The 15735-nt window shown below is 38.7% G+C and overlaps 1 protein-coding gene across 1 annotated transcript; it reads left to right on the top strand.

The window, feature by feature from the left end:
- Positions 1–8354: 8354 nt before the first annotated feature.
- On the top strand, positions 8355–15735 carry LOC148578820 (uncharacterized). Its single transcript, XM_088503221.1, has 5 exons — positions 8355–8421; positions 13893–14174; positions 14257–14385; positions 14903–15021; positions 15121–15735. The coding sequence occupies exons 1-5, from the start codon at positions 8355–8357 to the stop codon at positions 15733–15735; spliced, it is 1212 nt and encodes a 403-aa protein (XP_088359347.1).

The raw sequence follows: 15735 nt of genomic DNA, 5'->3' as shown, positions 1-15735 counted from the left end.
GACCTAGACACTATCCGACTTAAAAGGGATGAAAAAATTCCCACATATATATATTTCGCACTTTTCTTTGAATAAAATTTATTTAGATATTCTACAAGATTTCAAGACACATTAATCTGAAGTATTCATCGTCCGATTATAAAGCAACAGATCAGCAGAAAGTGAAAAACAATTTCACTGCACGATCACGATAAAGATAACCGTCCGATAAAGGTGAAAACGCGATTCACCCAAAAGACGATCTAAAGATGCCAACCACTTTCTACAAATCGGCAAAGATGAACACAGAATAATGTAAGAAGTTATCGAAAGCAATCCAAAAAAGAACCTGACGAGGTCTTACGGATAGCTAAAATAATAACTTAAAGACTGGCCCACGTTCAGAAGTCGGACCAAGTCAACCCAAGTTATAAGTAAACCCTGGAAAGAGGTCTGGCCAACCCTCTTAAAGAGGATTACTTTAACTTAAGAAGAGATCGACCTAACGAAGTCGGTTTCCTACAAAATGAAGTTATAAAAGTAATCCCTTAAAGAGACCTAACAAAGGTCCAAGAAAGAGGATTACAAAAATAACTTAGAAAGAGATCGGCCTAACGAAGTCGGTTTGCTACAAAATGAAGTTATAAAAGTAATCCCTGAAAGAGACCTGACAAAGGTCTAAGAAAGAGGATTACAAAAATAACTTAGAAAGAGATCGACCTAACGAAGTCGGTTTCCTACAAAACGAAGTTATAAAAGTAGTCCCTGAAAGAGACCTGACAAAGGTCCAAAAAAGAGGATTACAAAAATAACTTAGAAAGAGATCAACCTAACGAAGTCGGTTTCCTACAAAACAAATTTATAAAAGTAATCCCTGAAAGAGACCTGACAAAGGTCCAAAAAAAGGATTACAAAAATAACTTAGAAAGAGATCGACCTAACGAAGTCAATCTCCTACAAGTTATAAAAAGTAATCCCCAAAGGAAACCTAATAAAGTTCCTAGAAAAGGGATTACAGAAATAACTTAGAAGGGGACCAACGCAAAAAAATTGGTTACGGAGCGTACGAAAGCGAGAAAACTGAGAAACAAGTCGGACCCACATAGACACAAACTCAAAGGATCCAAGCCATAAACAAAACGCACAAAGCAATCCCAAGAAGTCGAGCTGCAAGGTTCCAGCATTCTCAGAAAGCAGAAGAGAAAACAAGTCAAAAACCTTGATATAATCCACAAAGTTATAAAAGCCTCGGCGGCCATCAACACCTACCAAAGATAGCGAGCTACTCTTTGTTTTTCAAAATAAAAGTTGCTAAAACAAGTAACTAGAAACCGTCAGCAAAATAAACAAAGTTTTAAAGAGCCCACAAGCCGGGCCAACTACATAAATATCTAGAAAGAGATCAGCAAGCATCAGGAGCCTTCTTGGCATCATCAGGACAAGGAGAAGGAGGACGAGTCTGAATAGGCACAGCGTCTATAGTTCCATCCTCCCGGTTCAGAACCTAGCAATCCGAATTAGGTGCAACCGGAGGAACAGAAGAGGTCGACACTTTGGCAGAGGACACAGGAGGAGGATCAGCATCATCATCACCATCGTCATCAGGGACAATCTTGCCATCCCTGACAACGTTGTCCAGGCTGAAAGGGGGTGAGATTGGCCTCGGGAGCAATGACCCGAACTTGCTCCTTCAAGTTCTCGTAAGCAGCAGTCACGCTGTCAACGAGATGACCTTGGAGTTCAGAATAATCTTCCCGGGCATTGTTCAACTCCTCCCTCAGGCGCATCACCTCCCGATAAGTCGTAACGTAACTCTCCTTATGCATCAAGGCTGTGTCCTCGGCCAACCTCAAAGAAGCTGCCAGTGAAAGGGAACTCGCCTTCTCATTCTCTAGATCCTTCTCCAACTTGGTCACCTTTAATTCAAATTCCTCCTTCAGCCCCTTCATCCGGTCAAACTCCTGCTTTGCCTCCTCCATAAATGCCTTGGTAGCATGGAGAGGAAGATTCTGAGCAGTCCGGTATATAGCAGCCGCCATATACGCCATCTGTACGTGATTTCGGGCCATAAATTCCAAATGATGGAGGATGGACACATCGTCCATGGAGAGGGTACCATAGAGACCGATTTGCTGATCCACAAATTTAATGGCATTAAAATCGGGAGCATTGAGGTTGAAAGGCTCAGCTGTTTTTTGTTTTTTATTGGGAAGAGCAACAGAAGGAGCAGCAGAAGTAGGGTGAGGATCCACCAGACAAACTCGGGGAGTAGGGATCACCTTCTTCACCCCAGGAGAACTCGGCACCGACGGCTTCACGTGCACTTGGGAGGATCCTTCCCCAGCCGCCTTGGCCAAGATGTTTTTGGCAGCAGTCGCCCTCTGCGCTCTTTTAAAAGCTTTCATGGATTCATTATTCTTCATCGCCTTTGCAAATAAAACAGAAATTAAGCTACAAGTCGAAAAAGACAGTTATGAGTAATATAGAACAGATAAAAAAGGAAACACAAAATACCCAGCTCAGTTTGAAGAAAAGAGGGATTGGTTAGAAATTTCTTTGTGTCGAGATGGGGAGGTTGACCCCAGTGTTCTTCCAAGACAGTCACAAAGGCTCGCTCAGCCTCATCCAACATTTCCCACGTATATCGGGACACCCTCACATCTTTTTGCCATTCCAAAGGAAAAGCAGGCTCGTCATTTTCATCTAGAAAGAAGGGCCGAGCTCCTTCAACAGCTCGGATCTTGAAAAAGTAGTTTTTAAAATCACGGAATGACTCGTCAAACATGGAAAAAACCTTCTTTCCTTGGGTAGAGCGGAAGGAGACCCAAGCTGCCTTCTTTTTTACCACTCCAGGTTTAGTCAAGACAAACAGATAGAAAAAGAGAGATTGGGAAGCAGGGATACCAAAACCATTACACAACAATTGAAAAATCTTTATGAAACCCCAGGAATTAGGGTGAAGTTGAGAGGGAGCGACATTACAGGACCATAACAGGTTGATCTCAAATTTAGTAAAGGGAAGGGTGATGCCCAGCTGACCAAAGAAAAAGTCATAAACATAGAAGAAAGGGCGATCGTCAACAACCCGAGTAGAGAAGCAGACTCTCTCGTCAGAAGAGGGAGGGACAAGTTCATAGTTCTTCTCATCACCAGGATTACTACAGACACTATGGAACTACCTAAGCTGCGCGCAAAACTCAGAATCAACCAGAGAGACACACATAAGAACCATCGAGTCCACCCAATTGGCCATGCCCTCAGGGACCTGGGAAGGCATCTCTACAACGTTGTTTCGGGAAGACATGAGGCCAACTAAAATCCTACAAAAAGAAAAGAAGAGCGGATTACTTTAGAAAAACATCTCGGATGAGGGGCAAAACAACTCGACGAACGGACAAACAGAGAAGGAAAACCCCAAGACTCAAGCCAAAAGTCCTAGGGCATCCCTTGGAGGCAGTAACAAAGCAAGGTTTTTTAGGAAATCTCTACAGCTCACCTCCTGACACTCATCAAAGGATACAAAGAAAGTAAAAACGCGAAGACTCCACTCTTCTACAGTTCATTGTCAAAAACACCAAAAATGCCAAGCAGAAAAATAGCAAAGAAACAAACTTTCCCAGAATCAAGAAAAAATCGTCATCGAAGGCGCAACCAGAAGCGGCGACAACATGCAAAAGCCCTAAAAAAAAAAGATTCAAGCAACGAGAAAGGCAAAAAGACTCGCACCAAAAACGAAGAAATTCCAGAACACGCAACAATCAGGCATGGTAAAAACAGAAAGATCCCAACTTTCTCTGAGCAAAATTCAAACTTTCTACATACATATAAAGAAACAGAGGAAGAAAAATCGAACCTGGAGAAATAGAAGAAAACCTCAAAGGAAAGCCGAAGAGCAGAAGCAACAAAGCCACCCCTCGAAGCGAAAAACTGCAAAGATAGAAGGAGAAAATCTGGAAATCACCCTTCTTCCACAGAGAGCAATGACAGAACAGACGTTGCGGGAAGAAATTACGAAAGAAACAGAAAATGAGAGAGTAAAGGGAGAAGTTACAAAGAAGAGCGAAGAAGAGAAACCATTTTTAATTGAGAAAATTCAAAATAAAAGCCAGGAGAAAACGGGGCAATTAATACCAATTAATGAAGGTATTAAACCCTTTCACGTTCCCAAAAGCAAAGCGCTGATATAAAAGCGCGCGCTTTTAGAGAAAAATGTTCTACATTCAAAAGATTCTACAAAAGGAAGAAGTCGACAAAATGCTTGAGTTTGGCTTCGTCATAAAAGGACCGAAGTCAAAAACTCGACCTCAACAAAAAGACCGAGCTCAAGCAGGGGCACTGTTCATACCCTGGGTCGAGCTGTCCGACCCAGGATGTTCGACAGACAAAGTGACCGACCTCTTCAGGTCAGGACAACCCGACCTCTTTCCAAAGAGCTCGACCAAGTCACCAGGAAAGCCCAAAGAAGGGCCCAAATAGAGGAACACGTCCCAAATCCTAAGGCGGCCCAAGTCTACAGAGAGAAGGGCGGTTCCCTTGAAGATAAGATGACCTCACTTGAAGATAAGATAAAGATAAGATAAGATAACTAACTTATCTTATCCACAGAAGGTCACATCTCACCATTATAAATACACTGGAGCACCCAGGTATAACTCATACTCTGATTCTACTCAATACCTGCTTAATACCCTTGCTAACTTAAGCATCGGAGTCCCTTGCAGGTACCCCCCACCCTCCGGGGACGAAGGATCAGCAACATCACCAAGTCCAACAAGTCGGACACAACAGCTCCGACCAGCACAGAAGATCTCGTTCGAGATCGACCTACAGTTTCAGGTAACCCTCGGAACAGTAGTCTAGTAGTAGTGGTAGGAAGCTTTAGTATAGTTTTTCTTTAACTTTTTTATCATCTCTATTAGGGTTTATATTAGGGTTTTATATTCAAGTGCCATTTTCATTTTTGATCTTGGATTTTGCTAGCTTCCATTGTAAGTATATCTTTGTTATTACTCTTTATAGTTATATTGTTCTTACTCTTTCTTATAATTCAAGTTATAGTTCAATTTTCCTTCTCTTTTGCAGTTTTAATTTCTTGTTGATGAATTTGATGTTTGATATTTGTTTCATGCTTTCTTGTGTTATTCTTGTTGATTGAGATCATTTGATGCTTTTAGTTTCAAGCTTTTTCTCATTTTTCCCATGTTTAATTTTTTTGCCCACCAAGTGTTTGACAAAATGTCAACCATGGTTTTAGGCTAAATTTCTAGCTCTTGGCTTGGGGAAAGTGAGCAATTGTGTTCCTAGAGTTGGAATGTCCAACATTTAGTGTCAATTCTTGGATTGTTAATTGTTCTTGTTCCCACTAACGCTAATTTGTTGCTAAGGCAATTAGCAAGCAATTTAGGATTTGTGGGTTAAGAACACTTATACTCATTTAACTTACTCTTTGATATGAGGGTTGATCAAGTGAGACTAATCCATTATAATTGTCATAGTTGTGGTTCCAACAAGGAAAGGACCCTTAGCTCACATCAAGTCAAGACCCTTCTTTATGCTTTCAATCTTTTATACACACCTATGTTAATCTCTTTTATACTTTACTTGTTTATAGTTCATAGTCGGTTCTTTAATTTCTTCATTAGTTCAATCATTAAAATTTTGTATGTTCTTTTATTGCTTTATGCATTCATCCCTTTATTGAAAACCCCCTGATCATTACAACCGGAATTACACACTCATTGATCTCAAGTGTCCTTGGGAGACGACCCGGGAATTAAACACTCCCGGTTTTGAATTGGTTTTGAATTGTGACATTTTTGAATTCAAACTTTGGTCGAGATTCGATTGTGGGTTTGGGTTTATACTTGCAACGCCAACTCTATTTTGGAAAATTCCTAAATCCACTGCCGGCTCCCACCAAGTTTTTTTAGCGCCATTGCCGGAGATTCACTTTAAGTGCAATGAGTGCTATAGTTTTGGTTGTTGTACATATGTAAATAGTGTGAATACTTGATTTTGGTTTGCTACTTGATATAACACTAATTAGTCGAAGGCGCCTCTATCTTAGTAGTGATAGCAACTAGCATTCTTGTTTGTCTAGTCCTAGGTAAGTAGATATAATTAGAATATATATATATATATATATATATATATATATATATATATATATTTATCTATTGCTTTTATTAATATCGTTGCATTTTATCTTTCCCTTTTTATCATGAGTTATCACCCTTTTGGCTTGGAGTCTAGTTGTTATCATGTTGTAGGGGGTAGCGATTCCAACGTTGGTTCACCTCAAGGTATGGGAGGTCAATTCGAGGAAGGGTCACAAGCAATCAATTCTTAGCAACAAGACCTTTGCAAGGACCCTATGATCCTAATGTCTATCAACCTCTCACACCTAGTGGAATATGTCATCATTACAATTTTGTCCGTCCATATGTTCATGCTCCATACCCTCTACATGAGACACAACCATTATACCCTCAATCCCCTTTACCCTTCCCACCACCAATTTCCTCTCAACCAACCTACCCATCACCACATTTGGGACAACCTAGCTTTCACCACCATTCCACTCTTACCAAATTCTTTTATGAGGAGCATAGCTTTCAAGGCCTCATTCAAGAGCAGAGGGAATTTCAAAGGAAGCAAGAGAATTGCATAGCAACTCTCGCCGAGGCTTTGTCATGTCTAGCACCCCCTCACTCTACCCCTAGCAACCTTGCTCCTCTGCAACTCGGGACGCTTTGTGATCCACCCTTGCCACACCCATCAACCCCGAAGTCTAGCATTGATGCTATAACTCCAAAGGAAAGCGAGCCACTTAATGAGATAAACTCTCAATCCATTCTTCCGAAAGAGGAATCTATTGATGGGGGCAAGAATTTCATTGGGGGTGGAAGAAAGGATGAACTCGAGGTGGGTGACCACCATGAGCCCCAAAAAGGCTTAAATGATGAAGGAAGTTCACAAGCGGGAGAACTTGAGGATGAAAAAGATGAAAGTTCCTCACCAATTCCCCATGACCAAGAGGATAGGTTACCCCACCAAGAAGCAAGGGAAGATTTGAAACCACTACCACCCCATGTCAAATATGCATTCCTTGATGAGGAACATAAATTTCTAGTGATAGTGGCAACAGATCTTTCCGATCAAGAGGAGCAACAACTCCTTGAGGTTATCCAGAAGTATAAGAAGGAAATTGGATGGAGCCTAAGTGACATTGTGGGAATAAGCCCTCGAGTGTGCCTTCATAGGATTTTCTTGGAAGAAGGTGCTAAGCCGATCCGACAACCGCAAAGACGGCTAAACCCCACAATCCTTGACGTAGTCAAGAAAGAAGTAACTCGCCTATTGGAAGCGGACATCATTTATCCCATCTCAGAGAGTGAGTGGGTAAGTCCGGTACAAGTAGTGTCGAAGAAGTCTGGAGTCACAATGGTGAAAATGGAAGGTGGAGAGCTTGTGGCCACCCGATTTCAGAATACTTGGCGAGTGTGCATTCATTATCACCGGCTGAATCAAGCAACGCGGAAGAACCATTACCCGTTGCCATTCATCGACCAAATACGGGATCGCTTGACCGGGAAATCCCATTACTGTTTTTTAGATGGATACACAGGGTACTTCCAAATTCACAAAGCTCCTGAGGATCAGGAGAAAACTACCTTTACTTGCCCCTTTGGAACGTTTGCCTATAAGAGAATGCCGTTTGGGTTATGCAACGCACCTGTAATGTTTCAAAGGTGCATGGTAAGTGTTTTCTCAGATCTTTTGGAGGATTGCATGGAAGTCTTCATGGACGATTTCAGTGTTTATGGTAGCTCCTTTGATGCTTGTTTAGGGAACTTAGCTAGGGTACTAGAACGATGTACCAATACTAATCTTGTATTGAATTTTGAAAAGTGCCACTTTATGGTGAAGCAAGGTATAGTGTTGGGTCATATTGTATCTAAAGACAGAATCTCCGTCGACCCGGCTAAGATCGATGTCATTTCGAGTTCACCTTACCCCTCCTCGGTAAGGGAGATTGATGCGTGAGCATCTTCTCTATCTTTTCCTAGTGAATTTGCACTTGAATTGCTAAGTTTAATCAATATTTAATATATTTTAGCCACTATGAGTGCTACTTTGAGTCGTGTGCAATTTTGTTTATTTCAGGTGGCATTTTGGACAAATTTTGCAGAGTTTAAGCCAAGGCTACATAATGGAGAAAACAAAAAAATCGATGCTGTCCATTCCATGCTGAACTTGGAATTTTCCAAGTTCAACGTGGAGCACTAACCCTCCATCCAGTCAAGTTCAGCCTTGTCCACGCTGAACTTGGGATTTTCCAAGTTCAGCGTGGAATTCACGCACAAAGGAAAATCATGCACTCACTCCACGCTGAACTTGGGAAATTTCAAGTTCAGCGTGGATTCAAAGCTCAAAGGGAACGTAATGCACTCACTCCATGCTGAACTTGGAAAATTCCAAGTTCAGCGTGGACCTCTATACCAGTGGTCCCCAATCTTCTTCCAAAGGCTACACGCATAGTTTAATTAATTTTGATCAAATTTATATTTTATTTTAAAATAGGAAAAGATATTATTTTAGTTTTAGAAAATAGATTTTAAATTAATTAGGATTACATATAAAAGAGAAAAGAAACTTCTCTTCTAGGGATTATTCCATTCCATTCTAATTCACAATTATTCACAATTTACAGTTTAAGAGAATCCTAGTTTTTCTCTCTGAACCATGAGCAACTAAACCTCCACTGTTAAGGTTAGGAGCTCTGTCTATTATATGGATTGATTCTATTGTTTTTCTATTTTAATTCATGTACTGATTTATAATTTAAGAATTGTTTTTGTTCTTTATCTTAAGAATTTGGGTGGAACGGAAGTATGACCCTCTTTCGAATTGAGTTCTTGTATAACTTGGAAAAGCTCTTTACTTGAACAACAGCTTGAAAACAATTTCTCCTAAATTCTAATTGTCTGGACTTAACGGGATACGTGACATATAATCCTCTTATATTTGGATAATTAGGATTTTTGTGGCATAATAACTAGAATTAAACTTCACCCTCTAATTGGAATTAATTGACCAAGGAATTGGCGGTTGATGAGAGTTAGAGGAGACTAAAAAGGTCTAAGAAATTAGGGTTTAATCGCATATAGTTTGCCATGAATTAAATCTTACATGATTAAAATAGTTAGTAAGAAAAGTCAATCTGGAAAAATAGATAACTCTGAAGCCTTAACTATTTTCTCCATATTTTATTCTCAACTTATTTACTGATTGCCTTCGGATATTCTGAATTTAGTGTTTAATGCTTTTGAACTCTCAAACACCATTTTCTATTTGTCTAACTAAGTAAATCACTTAACCATTATTGCTTAGTCCATCAATCCCCGTGGGATCGACCCTCATTCACTTGAGGTACTACTTGGTACGACCCGGTGCACTTGCCAGTTAGTTTGTGGTTATAAATTCCGCACCAAGTTTTTGGCACCGTTGCCAGGGATTGATTGTGATTGACAATTGCTCGTTGTTTGATTGTTTAGATTATATAATTTTGCTTTTAATTAGTTTTATTTTAGTATTATTAATTCTTATTTTTCATTTATTTTTTTCTTTTTTTGTTTTATTTTCTTCTTAATTTTTTTCTTCTTTTTCGTTCAGCATCCCCCTCCCGTGTTTCATTTTCTGTTTCTTTTCTTTTATTAGTTAGTTTTAAAAAAAATAATAATAAAAAATTAAATAAATAAATTAGTACTTTTTTCCTTAATTTCTGAAATTAAGTTTAGTGTCCCCGTAGTAAGTTTTCTTTTAAAAATATTTTTTTTAAAATACTAGTATTTTTCTTTGTTTAATTTTTGAATTTTTAGTTGACCTTTTTTATTTATTTTTGAATTCTTTATTTTATATTATTCTTTATTTTATTTCTTTTAAAAAAATTTCTGTTCTTTCTTCTTTACTTTCCTGTTTACCACATGGTGCGTTTAATTCTTTTTGGTGTTTTGTGCTAAGGAAAAATAATGGAGAGAGATCACATGGGTTACTACTTACACCCAATGAGTGATTCTCATTATTGTGGATGGGGGAACTACCCAAATTTTGGTTGGCAAAGTCAAAATCAAAGAAACTTCAGTGCTCCATGTTCCAACTATCAAGAGCCACCACCTCCCTATTCATATCAAGAACCACCATCTCCATATACACACCAAGAACCATCCTCTTTTTACTCTTATCAAGAATCATCATCTCCTTCTTATTCATATCAAGAGCCACCATCTTCTTATTCATATCAAGAACCATTAGATCTTGAGCTTCTCATGAAAGAATTCATACATGATATAAATACTAGTGTCAAAAATGTAGAGAAATATGTGCAGTTGATTATCAAGTCCCAAGAAGAGGAACAAGAAAATTCCTTTCCAAGAGATATAATGCAAGATCCTATAGAAGAAAGTGAGAAAATCAATTAAAGGAGTTCATACTCTAGTGAATTAGAGAACTTTTCACCCTCACACATGGAAGAAGAGGAAGATGCAAAAACAAAGGAAGAAGATACACCAACAAAGAAGGAAGATGCACAAACAAAGGAGGTTGTAAGGGATGAAAACAATCATGGGAATGTACACTCCAATGAAGCAGAGAGTGGCATAGAGGGTGAGTTTATTTAACCACCAATTCAAGAAGTTCTTGATGAAGGGTACATTCTAACCATCACACAACACCCAAATTTTGATATAAAAAAAGTGAAGGCAACCAAAGAAAGCACTGAAAAGGGAATTATGACAAGAAACAGAAGAAAATATCCATGAAAAAGAGAAGGTCAACAAAAAACAATCCAATCTCTACCCCAACAAGCAAGGTGAATCGAGCTAACCACAATAAAAGAAAGCTTGTTAGGAGGAACTTATATCAGGGGGCACTAATTTTCACCTCTCCCCCCTTGGAGATGTTTCTTTTAACCAACTGGAAGAAGAGAAAGAAAATTCAACAATCAAGAGTCAAGCTGGTGACATTAAAGAAGCGCTTGTGGGAGGCAACCCAACTACTAGTATCCTTGGTTTTGCAGTTGCTTTGGTTTTAATTTTTTTTAGTTATTTTTATTTTAGCATTATAGATTTTTTAGTTTTGGTTTTAAATTACTTTATCTCAATTTTTTTTAGAAATTTTCTTGTTTTACATGTGTTTTGGTCATGCAGAATGATTAGAACAGGAACAGGAGCAATTAAGAAGAATTTTTGACACCCTGTTTTCAGATTTTCTTTGCCTGAGGACAAGCAAACTTTTAAGTTTGGTGTTGTTGCTTCGCTTTTGGCATTTTCTCTTTATTTTAATAGCACCAAAGGGAGATGAATGTTCTTCATAGAGGAATGAGATGGCCACCAGCATAACTGAGGTGGTTGAGTTCCTTTCATTCTATATTTCCTCCCGTTCTTATTATGTCATATTCCTGTTTTCTGTTTATTTTATTATTGCATGATCCTTTATTAGATAAATTCCTAGGTTCTAGTTTAGTTCTACTATTTTGAAATTCTCTGTTATTTGCTTTAATGTTGAAAGGCGTCTCATGTACTGCTCACTGAGCTTGAAAATCAAAAGAAAAGAAAAAATGATGTAATGCATGAAAAGAGCGAGTTTTTATCTAAGATTAGTCATATTTACTTAATTGTGGTGGTGTTATTTGTAACTCTGAATGATTGACATAAACAGAGCATAATTGAAGTTGAATTAAGGGATGTTGATGTATGACGAACAAGAATTTAGAGAATTATTATGACTTCACTGAAATAAATAAGAATTTAATCCTTGAAGCAAAAGAGACAGCAAAATAAGCATAAAAGCAAGGTCCAAGGCTCTGAGCATCAATGACTGGGGAGTCTGAAATAATCAAGAGTTGTTTTCCTAGTTATATGCTTGTGGTATTCTTGTTTCATGTAACCTTTGAGACAGAATATTTAGAGTCGTGACCAAATGCATTCAGCAGAGTATGCCAAAGGCTTTGAGCACCACTGTCTGGGAGAAACTGAAAGAGCAATCAGAACTTAGAAAGAGTTTCCCAGTCAAGTGCTTGTGGTGTTTCTGTGTCAAGTAAAACTTGAGACAAAACATTTAAAGTCACGGCTAGGCTCAAGGTGCAAAGCGCCAAAGAAAAGAGAATTAAAATAAATTTTGCTATGTTCAAGGATTAAACTGGAGTATAAAGATCAGAGAATTCATAATATGATCCTGATTCCAATTCCGAATGACACTAACATTCCTATGATTCAAAGAAGAGTGAGATGTGAAAACTGTTCAAAGTTACAATGAATAAACCCCATTTTAAGAATAGACTTGAGAATGACTAAACTCTCACTTCACATGCAAATTCACATCTTAATCATGCACTTATTCTGGTTGCTTGAGGACAAGCAACAATTTAAGTTTGGTGTTGTGATGCGTGAGCATCTTCTCTATCTTTTCCTAGTGAATTTGCACTTGAATTGCTAAGTTTAATCAAGATTTAATATATTTTAGCCACTATGAATGCTACTTTGAGTCGTGTGCAATTTTGTTTATTTCAGGTGGCATTTTGGACAAATTTCGCAGAGTTTAAGCCAAGGCTACATAATGGAGAAAACGAAGAATTGATGCTATCCATTCCACGCTGAACTTGGAATTTTCCAAGTAAAACGTGGAGCACTAACCCTCCATCCTGTCAAGTTCGACCTTTTCCACGCTAAACTTGGGATTTTCCAAGTTCAGCGTGGAATTCACGCACAAAGGAAAAGCATGCACTCACTCCACACTGAACTTGGGAAATTCCAAGTTCAGCGTGGATTCAAAGCTCAAAGGGAATGTAATGCACTCACTCCATGCTAAACTTGGAAAATTCCAAGTTCAGCGTGGACCTCAATACCAGTGGTCCCCAATCTTCTTCCAAAGGCTACACGCATAGTTTAATTAATTTTGATTAAATTTATATTTTATTTTAAAATAGGAAAATATATTATTTTAGTTTTAAAAAGTAGATTTTAAATTAATTAGGATTACATATAAAAGAGAAAAGAAACTTCTCTTCTAGGGATTATTCCACTCCATTCCAATTCACAATTCACAGTTTAAGAGAATTCTAGTTTTTCTCTCTAAACCATGAGCAACTAAACCTCCACTGTTAAGGTTAGGAGCTCTGTCTATTATATGGATTGATTCTATTGTTTTTCTATTTTAATTCATGTACTGATTTATAATTTAAGAATTATTTTTGTTCTTTATCTTATGAATTTGGGTGGAACGGAAGTATGACCCTCTTTCTAATTGAGTACTTGTATAACTTGGAAAAGCTCTTTACTTGAACAACAACTTGAAAACAATTTCTCCTAAATTCTAATTATCTGGACTTAACGGGATACGTGACATATATTCCTCTTATATTTGGATAATTAGGATTTTTGTGGCATAATAACTAGAATTAAACTTCACCCTCTAATTGGAATTAATTGACCAAGGAATTGGCGGTTGATGAGAGTTAGAGGAGACTAAAAAGGTCTAAGGAATTAGGGTTTAATCACATATAGTTTTCCATGAATTAAATCTTACATGATTAAAATAGTTAGTAAGAAAAGTCAATCTGGAAAAATAGATAACTCTGAAGCCTTAACTGTTTTCTCCATATTTTATTCTCAACTTATTTACTGATTGCCTTCAGATATTATGAATTTACTGTTTAATGCTTTTGAACACTCAAACACCATTTTCTGTTTGTCTAACTAAGTAAATCACTTAACCATTGTTGCTTAGTCCATCAATCCCCGTGGGATTGACCCTCATTCACTTGAGGTACTACTTGGTACGACCCGGTGCACTTGCCGGTTAGTTTGTGGTTATAAATTCCGCACCAGAGATCCGTTCCTTCCTTGGTCTTGCAGGCTTTTACCGTCGGTTCATCAAGGTTTTTAGCAAGGTTGCCTTACCTTTCTCTCGTCTACTTCAAAAGGATGTGGAATTTCATTTTGATGAAGATTGCAAAAAGGCTTTTGACAAGTTGAAGGAAGCGCTAACCATAGCTCCTATTGTGCAAGGCCCAAATTGGAATCAAGCTTTTGAGATCATGTGCGACGCCTCGAATCACGCCGTAGGTGCCGCATTAGCACATCGCAATGGTAACGCTCCTTACACTATAGCATATGCTTCAAAAATGTTAGATTCGGGTCAGTCGAATTACACCACCACCGAAAAAGAGCTTTTAGCCATTGTTTTTTGCACTAGACAAATTTTGACCTTATTTGCTAGGCTCTAAAGTAGTGGTGTATTGGGACCATGCCGCTTTGAAATATTTGCTAAAGAAGAAGGAGTCAAAGCCTAGGCTCATTAGGTGGATATTACTTTTGCAAGAATTTGACTTGGAGATCAAGGATAGAAGTGGGTCCCAAAATTTAGTAGCGGACTATTTGAGTCAGCTTGAACATTTAACTCCGGATCCCACTCCTATCAATAACTCATTCCCCTTAGATACCTTGCAAGCAATATCCCAAAGCACCCCTTGGTTTGCCTCGATAGCTAATTACTTGGTCGCTCGCGTTTTTCCCCCACAATTTTCAAAGCATAAAAAGATAAACTGAAAAGCGATGCTAATAAGTATTATCTTTGGGATGATCCACATCTATGGAGGCGTGTGGCAGATCATGTAATTAGAAAGTGTGTGCCGGAATCTGAGTTCCAGTCTATCCTTCAATTTTGCCACTCATATGAGAGTGGGGGTCACTTCGGCCCAACAGCAAGGAAGGTTTTAGACTGTGGATTCTGGTGGCCTACTTTATTTAGGGATGCCAACCAATTTTGCAAATCCTGTCATTAATGCCAGAAATCTTTGATGTTTGGGGAATAGATTTCATGGGGCCATTTCCAAATTTCAATGGGTTTGTGTACATTTTGTTAGCCGTGGATTACGTCTCTAAATGGGTGGAAGCAATTCCTACCCGTTGCAATGACGCTAATATCATTGCTACGTTCTTGAAAAATAACATTATTTGTCGATTTGGGTCACCACGAGCAATCGTGAGCGATCAAGGGACCCATTTTTGCAGCAAGAAAATTGAGGTGTTGATGAAAAAGTACGGGGTCATTCACAAGGTTTCCACAGCCTATCACCCCTAGACAAATGGGCAAGTGGAAGTATCCAACAGGGAGATCAAGAGAATCCTGGAGAAAGTTGTTAACCCACAAAGGAAGGATTGGAGTTCTAGATTGGGAGATGCATTATGGGCTTATAGGACCGCTTACAAGACCCCAATCGGAATGAGTCCCTTCCGTATTATTTTTGGGAAGCCTTGTCATCTTCCAGTTGAAATCCAACATAGAGCCTATTGGGCGGTGAAGAATTGCAATCCGAACTTAAAGGGGTCGGGAATGGAACGTAAGCTCCAATTGGAGGAATTAGAATGCCTTAGGTTGGAAGTATATGAGAATGCTCAGTTCTACAAGGAAAAAGCTAAGGCATTCCATGACCAGGATATTAGGAGGAAGAGCTTTAAGGTAGGTGATGAAGTACTTGTGTATAATTCAAGGTTGCGATTGATGCCCGAAAAGTTGAGATCTAGGTGGGACGGGCCGTTTAAAGTGGTAGATGTCAAGCCTTATGGAGTGGTGGAAGTGATTCACCCTATCAATGGGGTTAAGTTCAAAATCAATGGTCATAGGGTGAAACTTTATCACACTCAACCCAAAAAATGCCAAGGAGTTGGAGATCTTCCTCCTTGGAGAAGTTTCTAA

The sequence above is a fragment of the Arachis ipaensis genome, chromosome B1 (genome assembly GCF_059453495.1).
Source record: "Arachis ipaensis isolate K30076 ecotype BB chromosome B1, ASM5945349v1, whole genome shotgun sequence".
NCBI lineage: Eukaryota > Viridiplantae > Streptophyta > Magnoliopsida > Fabales > Fabaceae > Arachis > Arachis ipaensis.
Note: the sequence above shows the minus strand (reverse complement) of the source record. Positions and strands in the feature narration are given on the sequence as shown.